Source organism: Homarus americanus, unplaced genomic scaffold, assembly GCF_018991925.1.
Source record: "Homarus americanus isolate GMGI-L3 unplaced genomic scaffold, GMGI_Hamer_2.0 scaffold50564, whole genome shotgun sequence".
NCBI classification, from domain to species: Eukaryota; Metazoa; Arthropoda; class Malacostraca; order Decapoda; family Nephropidae; genus Homarus; species Homarus americanus.
In genome coordinates, this window is record NW_024715014.1 from 4,118,595 (window position 1) to 4,133,679 (window position 15,085).

Sequence of the window (15,085 nt, forward strand, 5' to 3'; positions counted from 1 at the left end):
TTAAACATAGGAAATAATTTAACTTCTGTTAATTTCTCACAAACTCTTTTTATCAAATTCATACTGGTAATATATGTGTAATAAATAGTTTACAGCCACGTACACCACAGTAAAAACTAAAAATTATAAAAAATGAAAAGATTTACAATGAATGTTAATCAGATCTATCCAAGTAATAAGAGTACATAAAATATTAACTCAGTTATGCAGAAAGGATATAATATTGACTATGTCAGTTTTAAAAATAAAATATCTAAGAACTCTAAAATATATAAATGAGATATTAATGTTTATGTTGTATTTTTTACTCAATTCTGGTATATGGAGGTGAAAACCAAAATGGAAGGGTAGCCAGTTTAAGTTACCAACATATGAAATGCCTGTTAATCTAACTTCAATTTATATATACTGTATTATTTCCCACATTAGCTGGGTGCTAATGTTCTCCCAAGTAAAAAATAAACTTTGTCCTCAGCATGAACAGGACAGTGGGACAAGTTCTATGCACTTAGTACAGACATATCACAATCTTTTTCGTCTTTGATGTCCTGGCTATTCTCATCAAGACTTTAAGGTAACCAATGAACGAACCTCTGTATGTATGGTACTGACTCCTTACATCTTTAAGGTTACCCACTACAAATACTACATTTGAATAATAATATTGAATTATTTGCATATTGCACCCAGGCACTGTACACCTATCTAACATGAGTCAAATGCAGGTCTAGAAGACTCCAAATATTAACTGTTAGTTTCTTTTCTAATGCTGACAAATCAAAGTAACTGACTAATGAGGTGAATAATAACCTTTATTTGAGTCCTGATGATTTGTCAACTGCAAATCAGTAACATGATAGTTATCCAAGTCAAATTTAGTCGAGTACAGTATTTAATTTTAAAGGCCTTTAGATTTTCCTAAATACACAGGCACTGTACTGTAAGTACATACGGTACGTTCCGATACAACTTGTCAAAAGCTGCAGTCGGGTAGATTTGTGTGTGGGCGTGTGAATATCTCTCAAACCTTTTTTGAGTGATTAAGTATGAATAAATTTCACAGTAAATGACAAGAAAATAAACTGCAGCAAATGTTACATTAAAGAGTACAGCACAGTATGGCTTTACTGGAAAAAACACATTTCCTGGCATAACTGAGAAATACAACATAGGGGTACCATTATGAAGTCAAGTATTTAGGTGTGTGGTGCACGTGGCTCCTGAGCATTAGGTTGAGAGTGGCTTGAGCACCGCTGCGGCTCACTACTCACGCTGTCACGACTAGGGTACGAAGAACAAGAAATTGATGAACTGCAGCACTCAAAATGCAACTAGCAAGTTGAAAGCCCTATACTCTAAAAGTGAGGGCTACTAATAGCTATAATATTAAACTAAATAATTTTATAACAGTATAGTTATAACTCCCATGAAGTTCAAAAGGGGAGCTTACTTAACAATTATCATGACAACTAATTACCTACAGCACTTCACTGTGTTGTGTGGAGCACCCTGTCTTCAGGCATAAAGGGCTACTTAATAATTATACTATAATAATCATAGAAATATATAATAATAAATAACTAAAATTTCAACAAAATGACAAGTGTACTGCAGTACATGAAGAGAAGGTATGCAGGCAATAAACCCCAATTTCTTATACAAGGGCAAAAAAATATGCTTATTCAGGAGAAAATTGCTGCATATCTTTAAAAAAATGCTGATACAGAAAACTATAAATGAAACATTATATTTGTTTCATTGATAATGTGGCAAGACCAGTAATTACTTCTGTAAAATAGGAGATCTGTGGCTCAATTTTATCTATTCCATTAAGCCAAAGGAAAATCCTATAGAACTTCCACAACTTCTATTTTTTGCCTCATTATAGATATGGTAACTTTAATATGAAAGCACCCAATGGGTAACACTATTTACAGTATGCCAGAACAATTATAGGGAATCCATGTACCTGGCTGGGCTGGGCAGCAAGGGTGGGTCAGCAACAGCACTATTGGTAGAGATCACATTTTCTCCACTTATAATCATTCCATTTTCGGAGCCTTATGCCTTCAAAAATTTTGGACGTGAAACTCTAAAAAGGGATTTAATTTACTGTACTCTTGTTCACTTAATGGAACACCTGTAAAGATTGACAAAGTTTCTTGGGATTAAAAGGGTTTGAATGTACTGTACTGTACTGTACTGTATTGTTCAAAGTCATAGAGGATGAATAAATACTGTTCTGTAAAATGACATTATTTTGCCAGTAACCATCTTCCTACTGTCTTCTTCATTACTATGAGTTCATATTATTAGCTCTACAGCAACAGATAAAGTTATAGGCAGCCCACCCACCCTTGTGAAAAAGAACATAACTCCTCCATCTGCACAGCTTCGCTATGATATCTATGACTTAACATAATCTCTTAATCTCACTGCCTGTTAAATCAGGACTTCTTAGTACCAAGGAATTTCTAAACAGTTTCATCTGCTATTAATAACAGTTAGCTGTACTTTGACACTGCAGATTTAAGAGACATTTTGTACATATCTTTGCTCTTACTAACCGACTGATAAATAATTATAATGAAACTCAGTCCTTTGCAGGATATCTGAAACAAAACTGAGGGGCAACGGCATCACACTGTGGTACTGACGGCGGTTTGTAGTTAGCAATGCTCAATACAACATGTAACTTCAATAAGGCACTTGGAATGCACAATGAGTAACAAAGAAGTAAAAATTAAGGTAGAAAACTTAAAATCTATAAGGAGAATAGCATATGCATGTATGCTACAATATTTACTGTCAACTCATATTGTAGACACCTGTAGGTACCTACATAAAATTCACTTAAAATAACTACTGGAAGACTTTGTGATACTTGTTGTCACATGAGTTGCAGCCATCAGGCTCTTGCAACAAGCTCCTTAACCTAAGGACAATTATCAATTACACAACCTAGAGAAAAGCAAAGAAAATTCTATTTCATAAGTTCATATCAATTATAAACATTCTAAATAAATCAGTCATTAAACAATATACAGTACTAATATTAAAGAGGTTTTCATTAAAGAATATTCGGACAGCTGGCAGTACCTGTATGTATAAATTCTTGTGCATTATAATCTCCTGCGAGGATTATGGACCATGAGAGATGAACGATATTACTGTATATAGTACTATGTTACATCACATACCACTTGCTGTACCTCTGCAATTCAGTGTCAAGTTATTCTTAGTATACATTAATGACAAAGTGTAAAGGGAAAATGTGAATGCACATTTGCTCTTGTGTTCGGTCATTCTGCATTAAGCAGGAAAAGGTATGAAAGACAAATAAACCTTCCCTTTCTACAAACTTATTCTGTTGTAAATATTAATAATGTTGAACCATGCTACTTTTTTCAGCACTTCATGACAGCTTTAATTGTATACACTGAACTTAAGTAATTATTTATATTTTTCATTCTCATAAACACTTTTGGTCTCTAGAATCTAGATGAAGCAATCTTATTTTCTTGAATAACTTCACACACATTACCACAAGATCTTCCTCACTTAGGAAGAACAACAAATGTAAGATGTTCTTTAAAATAGTCTTAGTTTCAATGAATTATGATAATCTTTTATCATTTCAGTGACACAAAGGCTCAAGCAATAAACAGTATTTAGTGTGACGTTTCAATTAACACAAGACTTCCCGGTGTTTCACATGGTCGCCACAGCCTCACCATTGTGTCGTGAGGTGTCACCATTTGCTTGAATGGGCATACACTCTGGTGCTATCTGTTAAAAAAGAAACAATAATAATAATTACATCTTATGAGGATACAGTCCTAAGACCCTAAATTTTTTTTTTATTTACTAATTCAGCTGTCATATACTGTATAACAGTTGTCTAACCCAAACTACCATGCAAACCAATTCCTCCTACATTTTTGCTCTTTACTACAAGTTACTGTGGTGAACTCAAAATCAGGCGGATTCTTCACTTTCCATGGTTTAACAGTGTTAAAAATATGCATAAATTTTCTGCTGCAATGTTCTCACTTTTAAAGTAATTCTGGCAAGAATAAAGGCAATCTGTACACAAATATTTGTAATGTTTTCTAAATGTAGTTTACCATGCATAAACTAGAAATTCTATAATCTTATCATTTAGGCAATATTGTGGATGGGAATAAATATGAACAGTCAGCAGCTCAGTCTGACCTCTCTCGAGTGGCCAGAGCTTTGAAAATGAGGTCATGTGTATTTGTAGACATTATTAGACTTCTTATGTACAAAAGATCACATCTATTCAAATCTTTTACGAAAGTTAGTAGGAACATTATATTTTATAGAGAAGAACTTGGTTGGAAGTGCACTTGAGCAATCAAGTGATATTATGCCATAGTATATGTTTTTGATGGAGATAGGAAACAGTTTGTTTGCTGGTGTTATGGAGACAAAGTGAACATGGTAAGAGCCTGACTTCATTTTTAGTGTTAATGTAATTACAATATTCTCCAAAGTGAGCTTTTCCTTTATTTCCTTCACAGGATCAAAGTTATCATAAACTTTAATTTAAAAGTACTTTTAATCTTATTAACATCTAGCAGTTGTAACATTTTAAACTTATTCTCTCAAAGGATTCCATTTCATTTACCGGGTAACTTGTTTAGGCAGCACTGTGTTAAGAGATGGATAAGTTTTCCTCTCCTCTAGATATCCTTACTGTTACTATACAGAATCTAATCTAGTCATCATCACTTATTATGAGACAGGAAAATAGTTTGTTCCAATAATTTAGTTATTATGCACAGATTAATTTTGTTGGTCACCATCTTCCATGTCTTGCTGCCTGTATGGTTATGCACACTATATATTCAGTACAGGTAAAGTGCACCTGATCACCACTAAAATGTTCATAAAATTCTTGAGTGTTATTCCTGTCTTGATTGTTCTATGGGTTCCTTTTTGAAACATTGTTATTGGTTTTCTTTTGCATTTTGATGTTAGTACTTTTGAACTACGTAGTTTGGTTTTCTTCACTCATCATATAACCTAATCAGCCTCACATTTCTGAAGGAAGAAATATTTGTGTCACAGTTTCGTAGGGTGGCAAGAAGTGTTAGTTTAGCTTGGGACTTTGGCACAACAAAGTGACATGATGCACCGTGCAAAGCTGTCTGACCTGCCGTCTCCACTAAAGCATAATTGTAATGAACAGCAAGAACAGTTTTGTCAACTATAAACATTTGTTATCAACTCCTCTGTTGCTAACATAAAACAAAAAAAATATCCACAGAATAAAACTCCAACATGCCTGAAATACTGTAGTCAACTTGTACAGATATTCCCTGACATATAAATCCCATGAGACCTAGAACAGCATTTTATATTCCAGTACAGTATGTTGTATTGGCCAGAATTAAGCTTCCCTGTCCATCATCTCCACCAGGGCAAACATCTTATTTTTTAGATTTCTATTTTTTTTTCCTCATCCCTGAATTGAGTTGTCCATATTTGCTATTTATTTATTTATTTTTATTACCATTCCCTGCTTTCTAATGTTTCAATGACCAATAAATGTCCAAGTTTGATAATGACAACAGTGGTGTAAGAAAATGTACTTAATACTAATGATACAGTACAGTACTGATAATGATGATAAGCCTTTGTTGATCTTAATATTGTACAGTGACCCCTCGTTTAACGAAAACCTTGGTTAACGAAATTTCGGTTAACGAACTGCCTTCCATAAGGATCTTCAATTCGGTTAATGAACAAAAATTCAGTTAACGAATTTCTTACGAACCGACCTCAACATGTTTTCGCTTGCACTGACCGGGCAACCAGCTTTAGTATCAGACCGCCAATACATTAATCGGTTCTAGGGCTTAAATTCCTTACTATTTTAGTAAATATCAAGAAGTTTATACTATTCAATAATTTTAAAAGTTTAATATTCAATTTTTTAGTCATTTTAACAATTATTGAACATAATTGAAGGTAAAGTGACTAGTTTAATGCGCGACATCCAGCCTCTTAACACAGCAAACAGGAGTTAGTCTCTCTCTGTTTTCACTGGAGGTAACATCTTGTTTGAGACTCTCTTCAACTAAACGCATTTTCTGTGTTTCCAAGCAAATTATTGGTCATTTTGAAATATATTTTACATATTGACAATATATAATGCAGTGCAGTGTTGATTTAAAGAAAATAATCTTGAATTACACCAAGAGAGCTAAAATTTTATGGGTGAAATGGCGCCATGGGGTGACTTCTCTTCCACCCCAATGCCTTCTCTTCTTCCTTCTCCTCCACCCCCATTCTAAATCCCATCATCATCATCATCCAGTAGCCTTCTACATACACACCTCAAAGTAAGAACTTTTCTACCATTTTTGTTGAATTTAGGAAATTTTCGGTGAGCTGGAACCAATTACCCAAAAACCCATTGAAACAATGTTTTCGGTTAACGAACTTTTCGGTTAATGAACGACCTTCTGGAACGGATTGAGTTCGTTAACCGAGGGGTCACTGTATATATATTGAATGCCTTGCTGACAGTGCAGAAAAACTGAAGCTTATTTAACATGCATGCAAATATTCACCCTTTTAGATAAGTTAAATTATGTACACACCTTATTTTGTGCCTTTTTAAATTTTTATGATACCTTAACGTTCAAATAACAATAAAGCAACACATGCACATAATATTTATAACAAAAATTATATCTCTTGACTCGGCAGAACTTGCCCTTAATTTTGGAGTTGTACAGCATCATGTCTTAATGATACGAAGACTACTTTTTTCTATTTATTTTTGCCTGGAGAATAAAGCCAATGGATTGTTTAATTTATTTTTCTGATGAGTTTGTCCTCAAATGGTCCATTGAAAGTGCAATAGGAAACTGGAGTACTGTACTGTATCTGAAGAACACCTGTCACATTTGGTAGGGACACACTGGACACTCTCACATTTGGCTTAGGTAATCACACCCTGGGTTGCAGTAGTTAGGGAAGTGCACTGCATAGGCCTAGTACAGTATCATTTTTCTTGTATTCATCATGCAAAAGTGACATAGGGTTAACACTACCTAAGTTGGACATCCCATTTTATTTTTTCATTACATATGCTGTACTATGTATTTATCATGTATTTATCCATTTTTCTCTCTTGCAAAACAAAGTCTCCCTCAAGCCATTTATTCTCAATATTTCTGGGATTCCTGGGCAGGTGGCACTATTTGCCTCAGTGATTAGGGGAACCTGGATATTAATCTGTTAGTGTAACATATCTTTGTGTAATAGTTAAGACTGTGGTTGGCAAGTTATCCAGTATACAGTCTCTCTTGTGTTGGCATCAGTTTTTACTTTAAATAAATTTGAGCCCAAATGGTACAGGAAAAAAACAAAATTCCTACAGATATTTGATCATTATGGTTAGGATCAGTGTTAGCAATGACCTACAGTACATCTGTTGCTATACTCTAGTATACACTATCTATAATAACACCGGTGGTATGGCATGCACCACAAGGTTACAAAAAAAAAAAAATTAATGCCTTCAGAAAGACAAACAACGAACAAAAAAAGTAAAAATATAAAAAACAAAAACCAGAGTGAAAAAAAGAAGTGAGAACTGCCCCAGGACTTGAGGCAACACAATACTGTACTGTATTCATTCATTGCATGCAATTCACTCAGGAGCTGTAAAGGGAAGAATTTGAGCCAATATACTACAAAAACAAAGCCACTGTGCTACTACATACAATGATAAGGCACAATGCACTTAGAAATAATGATGTGCAATGGAAAATGAGCAGATGAGTAATATTGGGCACGAGGATGTGACAAATGGCAAGGATTAGGATACGAGTAAGTGAGAAACATTTGCTACTAACGTATAAGTGGGTGAAACATGTTGACCAAGAAGACCTAAGTGGGTAAGTGGGTGAGAAATCTAAGATGTGAATGCATGAGGAGGTGAGAAATATCAGATACTGTACTAAGAAAGACAAAATGTAAGTGTGTTTATGTTAAGTGCCTGTAGAGAGAGAACTTCACCATATGAAATGGATAAAGAGCTGCTATTACTGAAAAAAAGCATTGGAGGTTGTTCACATGTAGACATGAGACAGATGCACATGTACGGTAAGTGTTTATATTTAGAGAAGACAATAAAAAGGAGGAATTGTAAATGATAAACATGAAAGAATTCCTAACATACTGTAAATGCAGGCAATGAGACACCGACACCTCACAATTTATTAAGATGTAAGGGTTGTTAAGAGACTATAAGAACTCATCCCACCCTCCTCTTCACTTAAAGCAAAATGGTTACAGGGAAGAATATGATTGTAGTATAATGTGGGATGCCGTAAACACAGCTTAGTCCCGCGCAGTGTAATACTGTATATGGTAATACTGTACTGTATATGGTAGTTAAATGAGGCTGGCACTGTTGAAGCTTGAAAGATGATACAAAAAGCTTAAAAAATTTAGAGTACTGTACAGTACTGCATATTGGAGAAGGGAGTGCAACCCCAGTTTTGAATTGATCACATATAATGTTCCCTCTTACAGATGCACTTATGAAGAGTGGAGTCTCAGGAATCATAATGGTATAGTTTTCTTGCTAATGTCTAATGTACTGAATAGTCTTTCAAAATCTTGAGTTGCTTTATCTTCTAAAGATAAAGTAAGTAGCCAATAAAATCATCCAACAAATAAACAAAACTGGGACATTCAGTGTGTTGTCTTGCAAATGAGGTCATAAACCCTTCTGTAACACTTCAGCTGTTGGTGGTACATAATGCACATATCCCTCACCATTACTTCAAGGATTCAAAACCGGTTTGGCCCAGACACACATAAGAAGAGCGTTATCCAGTGTGACCCTCCCAACATCACAGGTTTCCCTGGTACGGTTTCCTGCTGTACTAACAATGGATAGTCCAATTGACCAAATGGCTATGAAGCTGATAATTGGTACAAAAAATAAAAATAAAATAAAATAAAAGACTACTCCTATGTTGACTGATACAATAGATTCAGTGCTGTACTGTATTCCTTTCTGGGATCATTGTATGTAACGACTTGTTGAAAAGCACAACAGTACATATTATATACAAAATATTGTCTTTACAGTACCAGAAACCAAACATGAAGAAGTGTTCACTACATGTACAACCAACATTAGTTTGAGCAAAAATAAGTTAAGTCAACGTTTACCCGGTAATGCCATCACCAACTGGTTTGAGGTTGAAATCAGCAAAGCAGACACAAGAGTTATAAGAAAAAAAATGTGTATAGCCTTTTAAGCATTTCAAAAGCAAGATAAATTAATTAAAAATCTGAATTAATGGGGTGTGCGAAATATTACACGAAAAGGGAACACACAATTAAAATAATTAGAAAAAATACATGCATATGCAGTGAAAGGTAAGAGGGCAAACAGATGACTTAAAGTAGAATGTGAGGATAAGGATATAACTACAACCTGTTAATGAGAGGTGACTGATTGTAGGTGCAAATATGGAAGAGTAGTGACCAAGCTGTTGAAGTTATGCATGAGCCATCCTGAGCAGAGTAACAAAGGATATGAAAGAGAAGTTAAGATCATGGCAATAAAAAAAGGCTTTTATCTAAGGGATGATATACAAATACTGTAAATTGTCAAATAAGAAAGTATTGTTTAGATACAAAGATAACAGGGTCACAGTATACAATGAAAGAAGAATACTAGGGAACTGGGCTATGCATAAAATAAGAACAGCATCTTGGTCGTGTGTCACTAGAGTGACTTTAGCATTAAAAAATCTGTACATACAACTACGGTTTCCTGCTGCGTAGGGTGACAACCTCATCACCTGAAATCAAAATTGTAAATGTTTGTCCAAGGAGGTTCAGTCAGAATGAATAGTTTATGAATCTGGCAAAGATCAATTCAAAGACTTTTATTGCCATCAATCACAGGTGTTTTAAAGTAATTATATATTTTTGAGATTTTATCGATGTGGGACTTATTATTGTAGCTTACTCTACCACCTTTCATCTATTTGATTAAAGCACTTGCATTATATTCAGTAAATTCAGTTATTTTCTACCCAAGTGTGAATTAATCAGTCTGATTACAGTGACTTGCAGATCTAAACACAGTTTTCCTTCTTACAGTAAATAAGAAAACTACTGTTGCTTAATGTCTAACCTAATTCCTCAAATGTTAAAAAAACTAAACAAAATTTACTTAGGACTTCCAAAATTACAATCTACTAAAACCAATAATTATGCTTCAGATCCTCGACTTAGACTCATGCAGAATATTCATACTGTATACAATTATGTAAATGAATAAACTTATGAGAGTACCCGAATAAAAATTTAAGAGTACCCCAAAAAAATAAACTTATGAGAGTATCCCCACCCACTGCAAAAGTCAGTCCCGGCAAATTATATATTGCCAGCATAATATGTAAAGTACTTGAGAGTATTATCAAAGATGCCGCGATGGAACATCTACTACGAAACAACCATGTAAAGGATTGCCAACACAGTTTTATGCCGGGGTGCTCCCGCTTAACACAATTGCTCAAGGTATTGTATATTTGGACCCATATTCTGGAACGGGGTGGTAATATCGACAATATATACCTACATTTTGCCAAGGCTTTCGACAGTGTACCCCACGAAAGGCTGAAAATCAAACTAGAAGGATACGGAATTCGGGGAAATGTCCTAGCGTGGATAGAAGACTTTCTACATGACCGCAAGCAGTGTGTGGTGATTAATGGCACAAAATCATTGTCTGTACCTGTCACAAGCGGGGTACCACAGGGCAGCGTATTGGGCCGGCTGCTGTTTGTTTCATAAATGACATGCCTGACGTTGTACACTCCTCCATACAAATGTTTGCCGATAACCCCATGTTATTTCAGAAAATCAAGAACCAAGCGGACTGTGAAGAGCAGCAGAAGGATCTCTGAGCTCCAGGAATGGTTGAAGAAATGGCTGCCGAAATTCAATGTCACGAAGTGTAAGAGGCTGCACCTGGGGCATACCAACGGTAAGGAGGCGTATCATATGTCCCAATGGGATGAAGAAACTGCACTATTTGAGATTGAATGTGAGAAGGATCTAGGTGTCTATGTTGACAATGAGCTGAAGTTATCGGGCCATTGCGAGAAGAAGGTAAATCAGGCAAATAAATTATTGGGTCTTATAAGAAGATCATTCAGATATCTAGACGGTCCGTCCCTCGTAACGATCTTCAAGAGTGAAGTGCTTCCCCATCTGAAGTACTGTCACCCCGTCTGGTCCCCGAGATATGCTAGGGACTATCAGTTGGTTGAAAATGTTCAAAGGAGGGCCACCAAACTGGTGCCTGCCCTTCGGCACCTCAGCTACCCTGAGAGATTGGAGTGCCTGAACTTGCCTATAGCTTATACTACAAACGGGAAAGGGGCGACCTAATTAAGGTGTATACTGTATAAGCATCTCAAGGGGCACTACTCAGTCGAGTGCCCTTACTTGGAGCTGGTGGACGCTCGCCCCACAAGGGGTCACAGCTCAAGATTAAAGAAGCCACAAGTCCAGAAAACTGTGAGGGCAAACTTTTTCAGAGTGAGAGTTGTGAACTCTTGGAACAACCTACCAGAAAGTGTTGTGACGGCACAGAGTGTGAGTTTTTTCAAGACCAGACTTGACCAACACTGGAGCAGGTTCAGGTACATGCAGGAGCCAGTGCATGCCCAGTACCTGCCAACAGTGCATAACAGAGAGCCAGTACATGCCAACAGTGCATAACAGAGAGCCAGTACATGCCAACAGTGCGTGACAGACGTGATCGATCGCCGAAGCAGCTAACGAGCCGATCAGTGGTGAAGAGGATAAAAGTAAAAGCAAAGTATTAATATAAAACTGACCCGCTCAAACATTATCCCATGTTACACCTAACCGGTGAGTTCATATTCATCATTCTTGCTTTTCACTACTGTATCATTATTTTTCACATACCTAATACATATAATTTACTGTACTGTACAGTAATTACAAATTTTTATATGTGGCATGTTCAGGAGTACATATAATGAGATTTTGAGCAAAATCGGGGAGATCAAGATTGTGGCTGAAATGGTAAGCCTTAGAACACACACTGGCAGGTTTTTCCAATAGTTCACAATTCTCACCCCACAAAAGTTTGCCCTCACAGTTTTCTGGACTTGTGGCTTCTTGAATCTTGAGCTGTGACCCCTTGTGGGGCGAGCATCCGCCAGCTCCAGGTATGGACAATCAACCGAGTAGTGCCCTCCGAGATGTTTATACTCCTCAGTTAGGTCACCCCTTGCCCATCTGTAGTATAAGCTGGGCAGTTGCAGGCGCTCTAATCTCTCTGGGTAGCTGAGGTGCCAAATTGAGATTGTGAACAAATACGGGGAAAACAAGAGTATTGACGAAATGGGTAAACCTTACACCCTTATAGGCTTTTAGGCCATAAACACTTTTCTCTCTGAATTGAAATTTAAGGTGTCTAACTATTTAAGTACATCCAGAATAACAGATAAACACCAAAAAGTGACTGAAAAACCATAGGCAGTAAGTAATTAGCATGGTGATTTAAAACTTATGGGCACAGCATAATTAACCTAAATATTCTAAATACTACTTGTATCTTTAATTATTTGAAAGATCATTAATCAGATTTAACTGTTACTTGGTTCACGACCAAACCAGGCCAAGGTTCAAATATTACAATGGAAATTACGACGGGATGAGGGATGAGATGAGGGGCATCCACTGGCCTGACTCGCGCAGACACTACGCTGAATATCATAGCCAGTAAAGTGAACCATTTGATCGAGAAATATATACCCAAGACCAAACCCAGTGCCTCCAGGAATGCAAGGAGACCACTACACATGAACCATGCGGCGGTCGACAAAGTTAAGAAGAAAACCTCCAAATTCAAGATGTGAGTTAGGAAAAATGATGAGCAGGATAGGAGAATGTATGCCAGATCCAAGAACCAAGCAAAGTCAGAGTGTAGAAGGACTGAAAAGGAGTTCCAGAGGCTGATTGCAAGTGAGGTCAAGTCAAACCCAAAGGCGTTTTACTGCTACGTAACATCGAAATTAAAAATGTGAGTAGAGGTATCAGCTCCGAGGCTTGAAGATGGTAGTTAAGCAGATTTTGACAAGACCAAGCGGAAGCATTGAACAGTTTCTTTTCCTCGGTTTTCACAAGGGTAGGATGAGCACAATCTTCCTGCCTTTGAGGACAGATGGTTCGACACAGCGCTAACCCAAATTGTGTTCTCGGAAGAGGTTATAAGAAATAAATTGTGAAAGATAAAGGTTCATGAGAGTCCTGGCCCTGGCAAGGTGCATCCCAGAGTGCTAAGGGAGTTGTGCAAAGAGCTTGCTGAGCCCCTGAAAATACAGTTCTGCAAATGTCTGGGTGAGCAAAAGGTCCCGTGATTGGAAAATGGCTTATGCGAGTCCTATTTACAAGAAGGGCGATCGACACTCCATGAATAATTATAGACCAGTGAGCCTGACCAGCATAGTATGTAAAGTACTTGAGAGCATTATAAGAGATGCCATGATGGAAAATCTACTACGAAACAACCTTGTAAATGATTGCCAACATGGTTTTATGCTGGGACACTCCTGCTTAGCACAATTACTCAAGGTACTGGATGTTTGGACCAGAATTGTGGAACAGGGTGGCAATATCGACAATATCTACCTAGATTTTGCCAAGGCTTTCGACAGCGTACCCCTGAAAGGTTAAAAATTAAACTGGAAGGATATGGGATTCAGGGAAGTGGCCTAGCATGGATCGGAGACTTTCTCTATGATTGTAAGCACTGTGTGGTGATTAATGGCACAAAATCGTCATGTGTACCCATGACAAGCGGGGTACCACAGGGCAGTGTATTGGGCCCGCTGTTGTTTGTTTGCTTTATTAATGACATGCCCAGCTATTTATGGAAATTAAGAACCAAGCAGACTGTGAAGAGCTGCAGAAAGATCTCTAAGCTTCAAGAATACTAAGATTCAATGTCACGGAGTGTAAGAGGATGCACTTGGGACGTTCCAACGGAAAGGAGGCGTATCATATGTCCCAATGGGACAAAGACACTGCATGAATTGAGACAATGTGAGAAGGACCTAGGTGTGTATGTTGACAATGAGCTGAAGTTCTAGGGCCATTGCGAGAAGAAGGTAAATCAGGCAAATAAATTATTGGGTCTTTTAAGAAGGTCGTTCAGATGTCTAGACGGTCCGTCCCTCGTAACGATCTTCAAGAGTGAAGTGCTTCCCCATCTTGAGTACTGTCACCCTGTCTGGTCCTCTTCACCACTGATCGGCTCGTTAGCCGCTTGGACAATCGGTCAGGTCTTTGTTACGCACTGTTGGCAAGTACTGAGGGAAGAGGAGGATCAATGGAAGGTTTCTCTTTGTACATCAGTTCATTTTCCCCTCCTAAGGAGTTCTTCGAAAAGACTTTCATTTCAAACAATGGGAGGACCTTACGTAAGTTATAGGCTTTATTCTCCCACCTGGGCCACTATCCGATAAATGGTAACCCTGAGGTGTGACACTGAACCCTAATATAAATGAACCACTAATCAATATATCACATTGACTTTTGATCTCAATATGTGAACATGTGACTGCATTGTAAAGACTGATTTACATTCATTTTATTGGATCCTTCAGGTAAACAACTGTACGACTATTTTTCATAAAGAAAATATAGTTGCATAAATTTTTCTTGACTTAATTGTAAACTACCTGGACACCATCTCCAAGCAATAATATTAAAGTTTACATAAAAAATGCAGAGTGTTTCTTTGGAGTTTCAATGGAAAGCTAAGAAAGATGGGAATAACAATGCAATGATCGGGTTAAGTGTAAGCAATCAGACCTGCTTAAACTCAGATTCTAATAGAAAATAGAGAAAACAAGCCACCAAGATATTCATCAAGAATTTCTATATGAAGTTCATGCATTTTCCATACCAAGACGGAAGGACAGCAACAATTCTGAACGATGAAGGCAGCTGTTGTACCCCTTGAAAAAAGTTACCT

General features: G+C 37.0%; 1 protein-coding gene across 2 annotated transcripts in view; it reads right to left on the bottom strand.

Moving 5' to 3' along the window:
- Window positions 1-966: 966 nt before the first annotated feature.
- Window positions 967-15,085, bottom strand: part of LOC121853513 (RNA-binding protein fusilli-like) — a 56,525-nt gene continuing 42,406 nt past the window's right edge. The window contains exons 7-8 of one of the 2 annotated variants that reach the window (XM_042347721.1): window positions 9,824-9,863; window positions 967-3,789 (exon numbers count right to left, since the gene is read on the bottom strand). In XM_042347721.1, the coding sequence (XP_042203655.1) occupies window positions 3,752-3,789; window positions 9,824-9,863 (78 nt within the window). In that variant the 3' untranslated portion in view covers window positions 967-3,751. The remainder of the gene's footprint in view (window positions 3,790-9,823; window positions 9,864-15,085) is intronic. The other variant, XM_042347710.1, reaches the window with a different exon arrangement.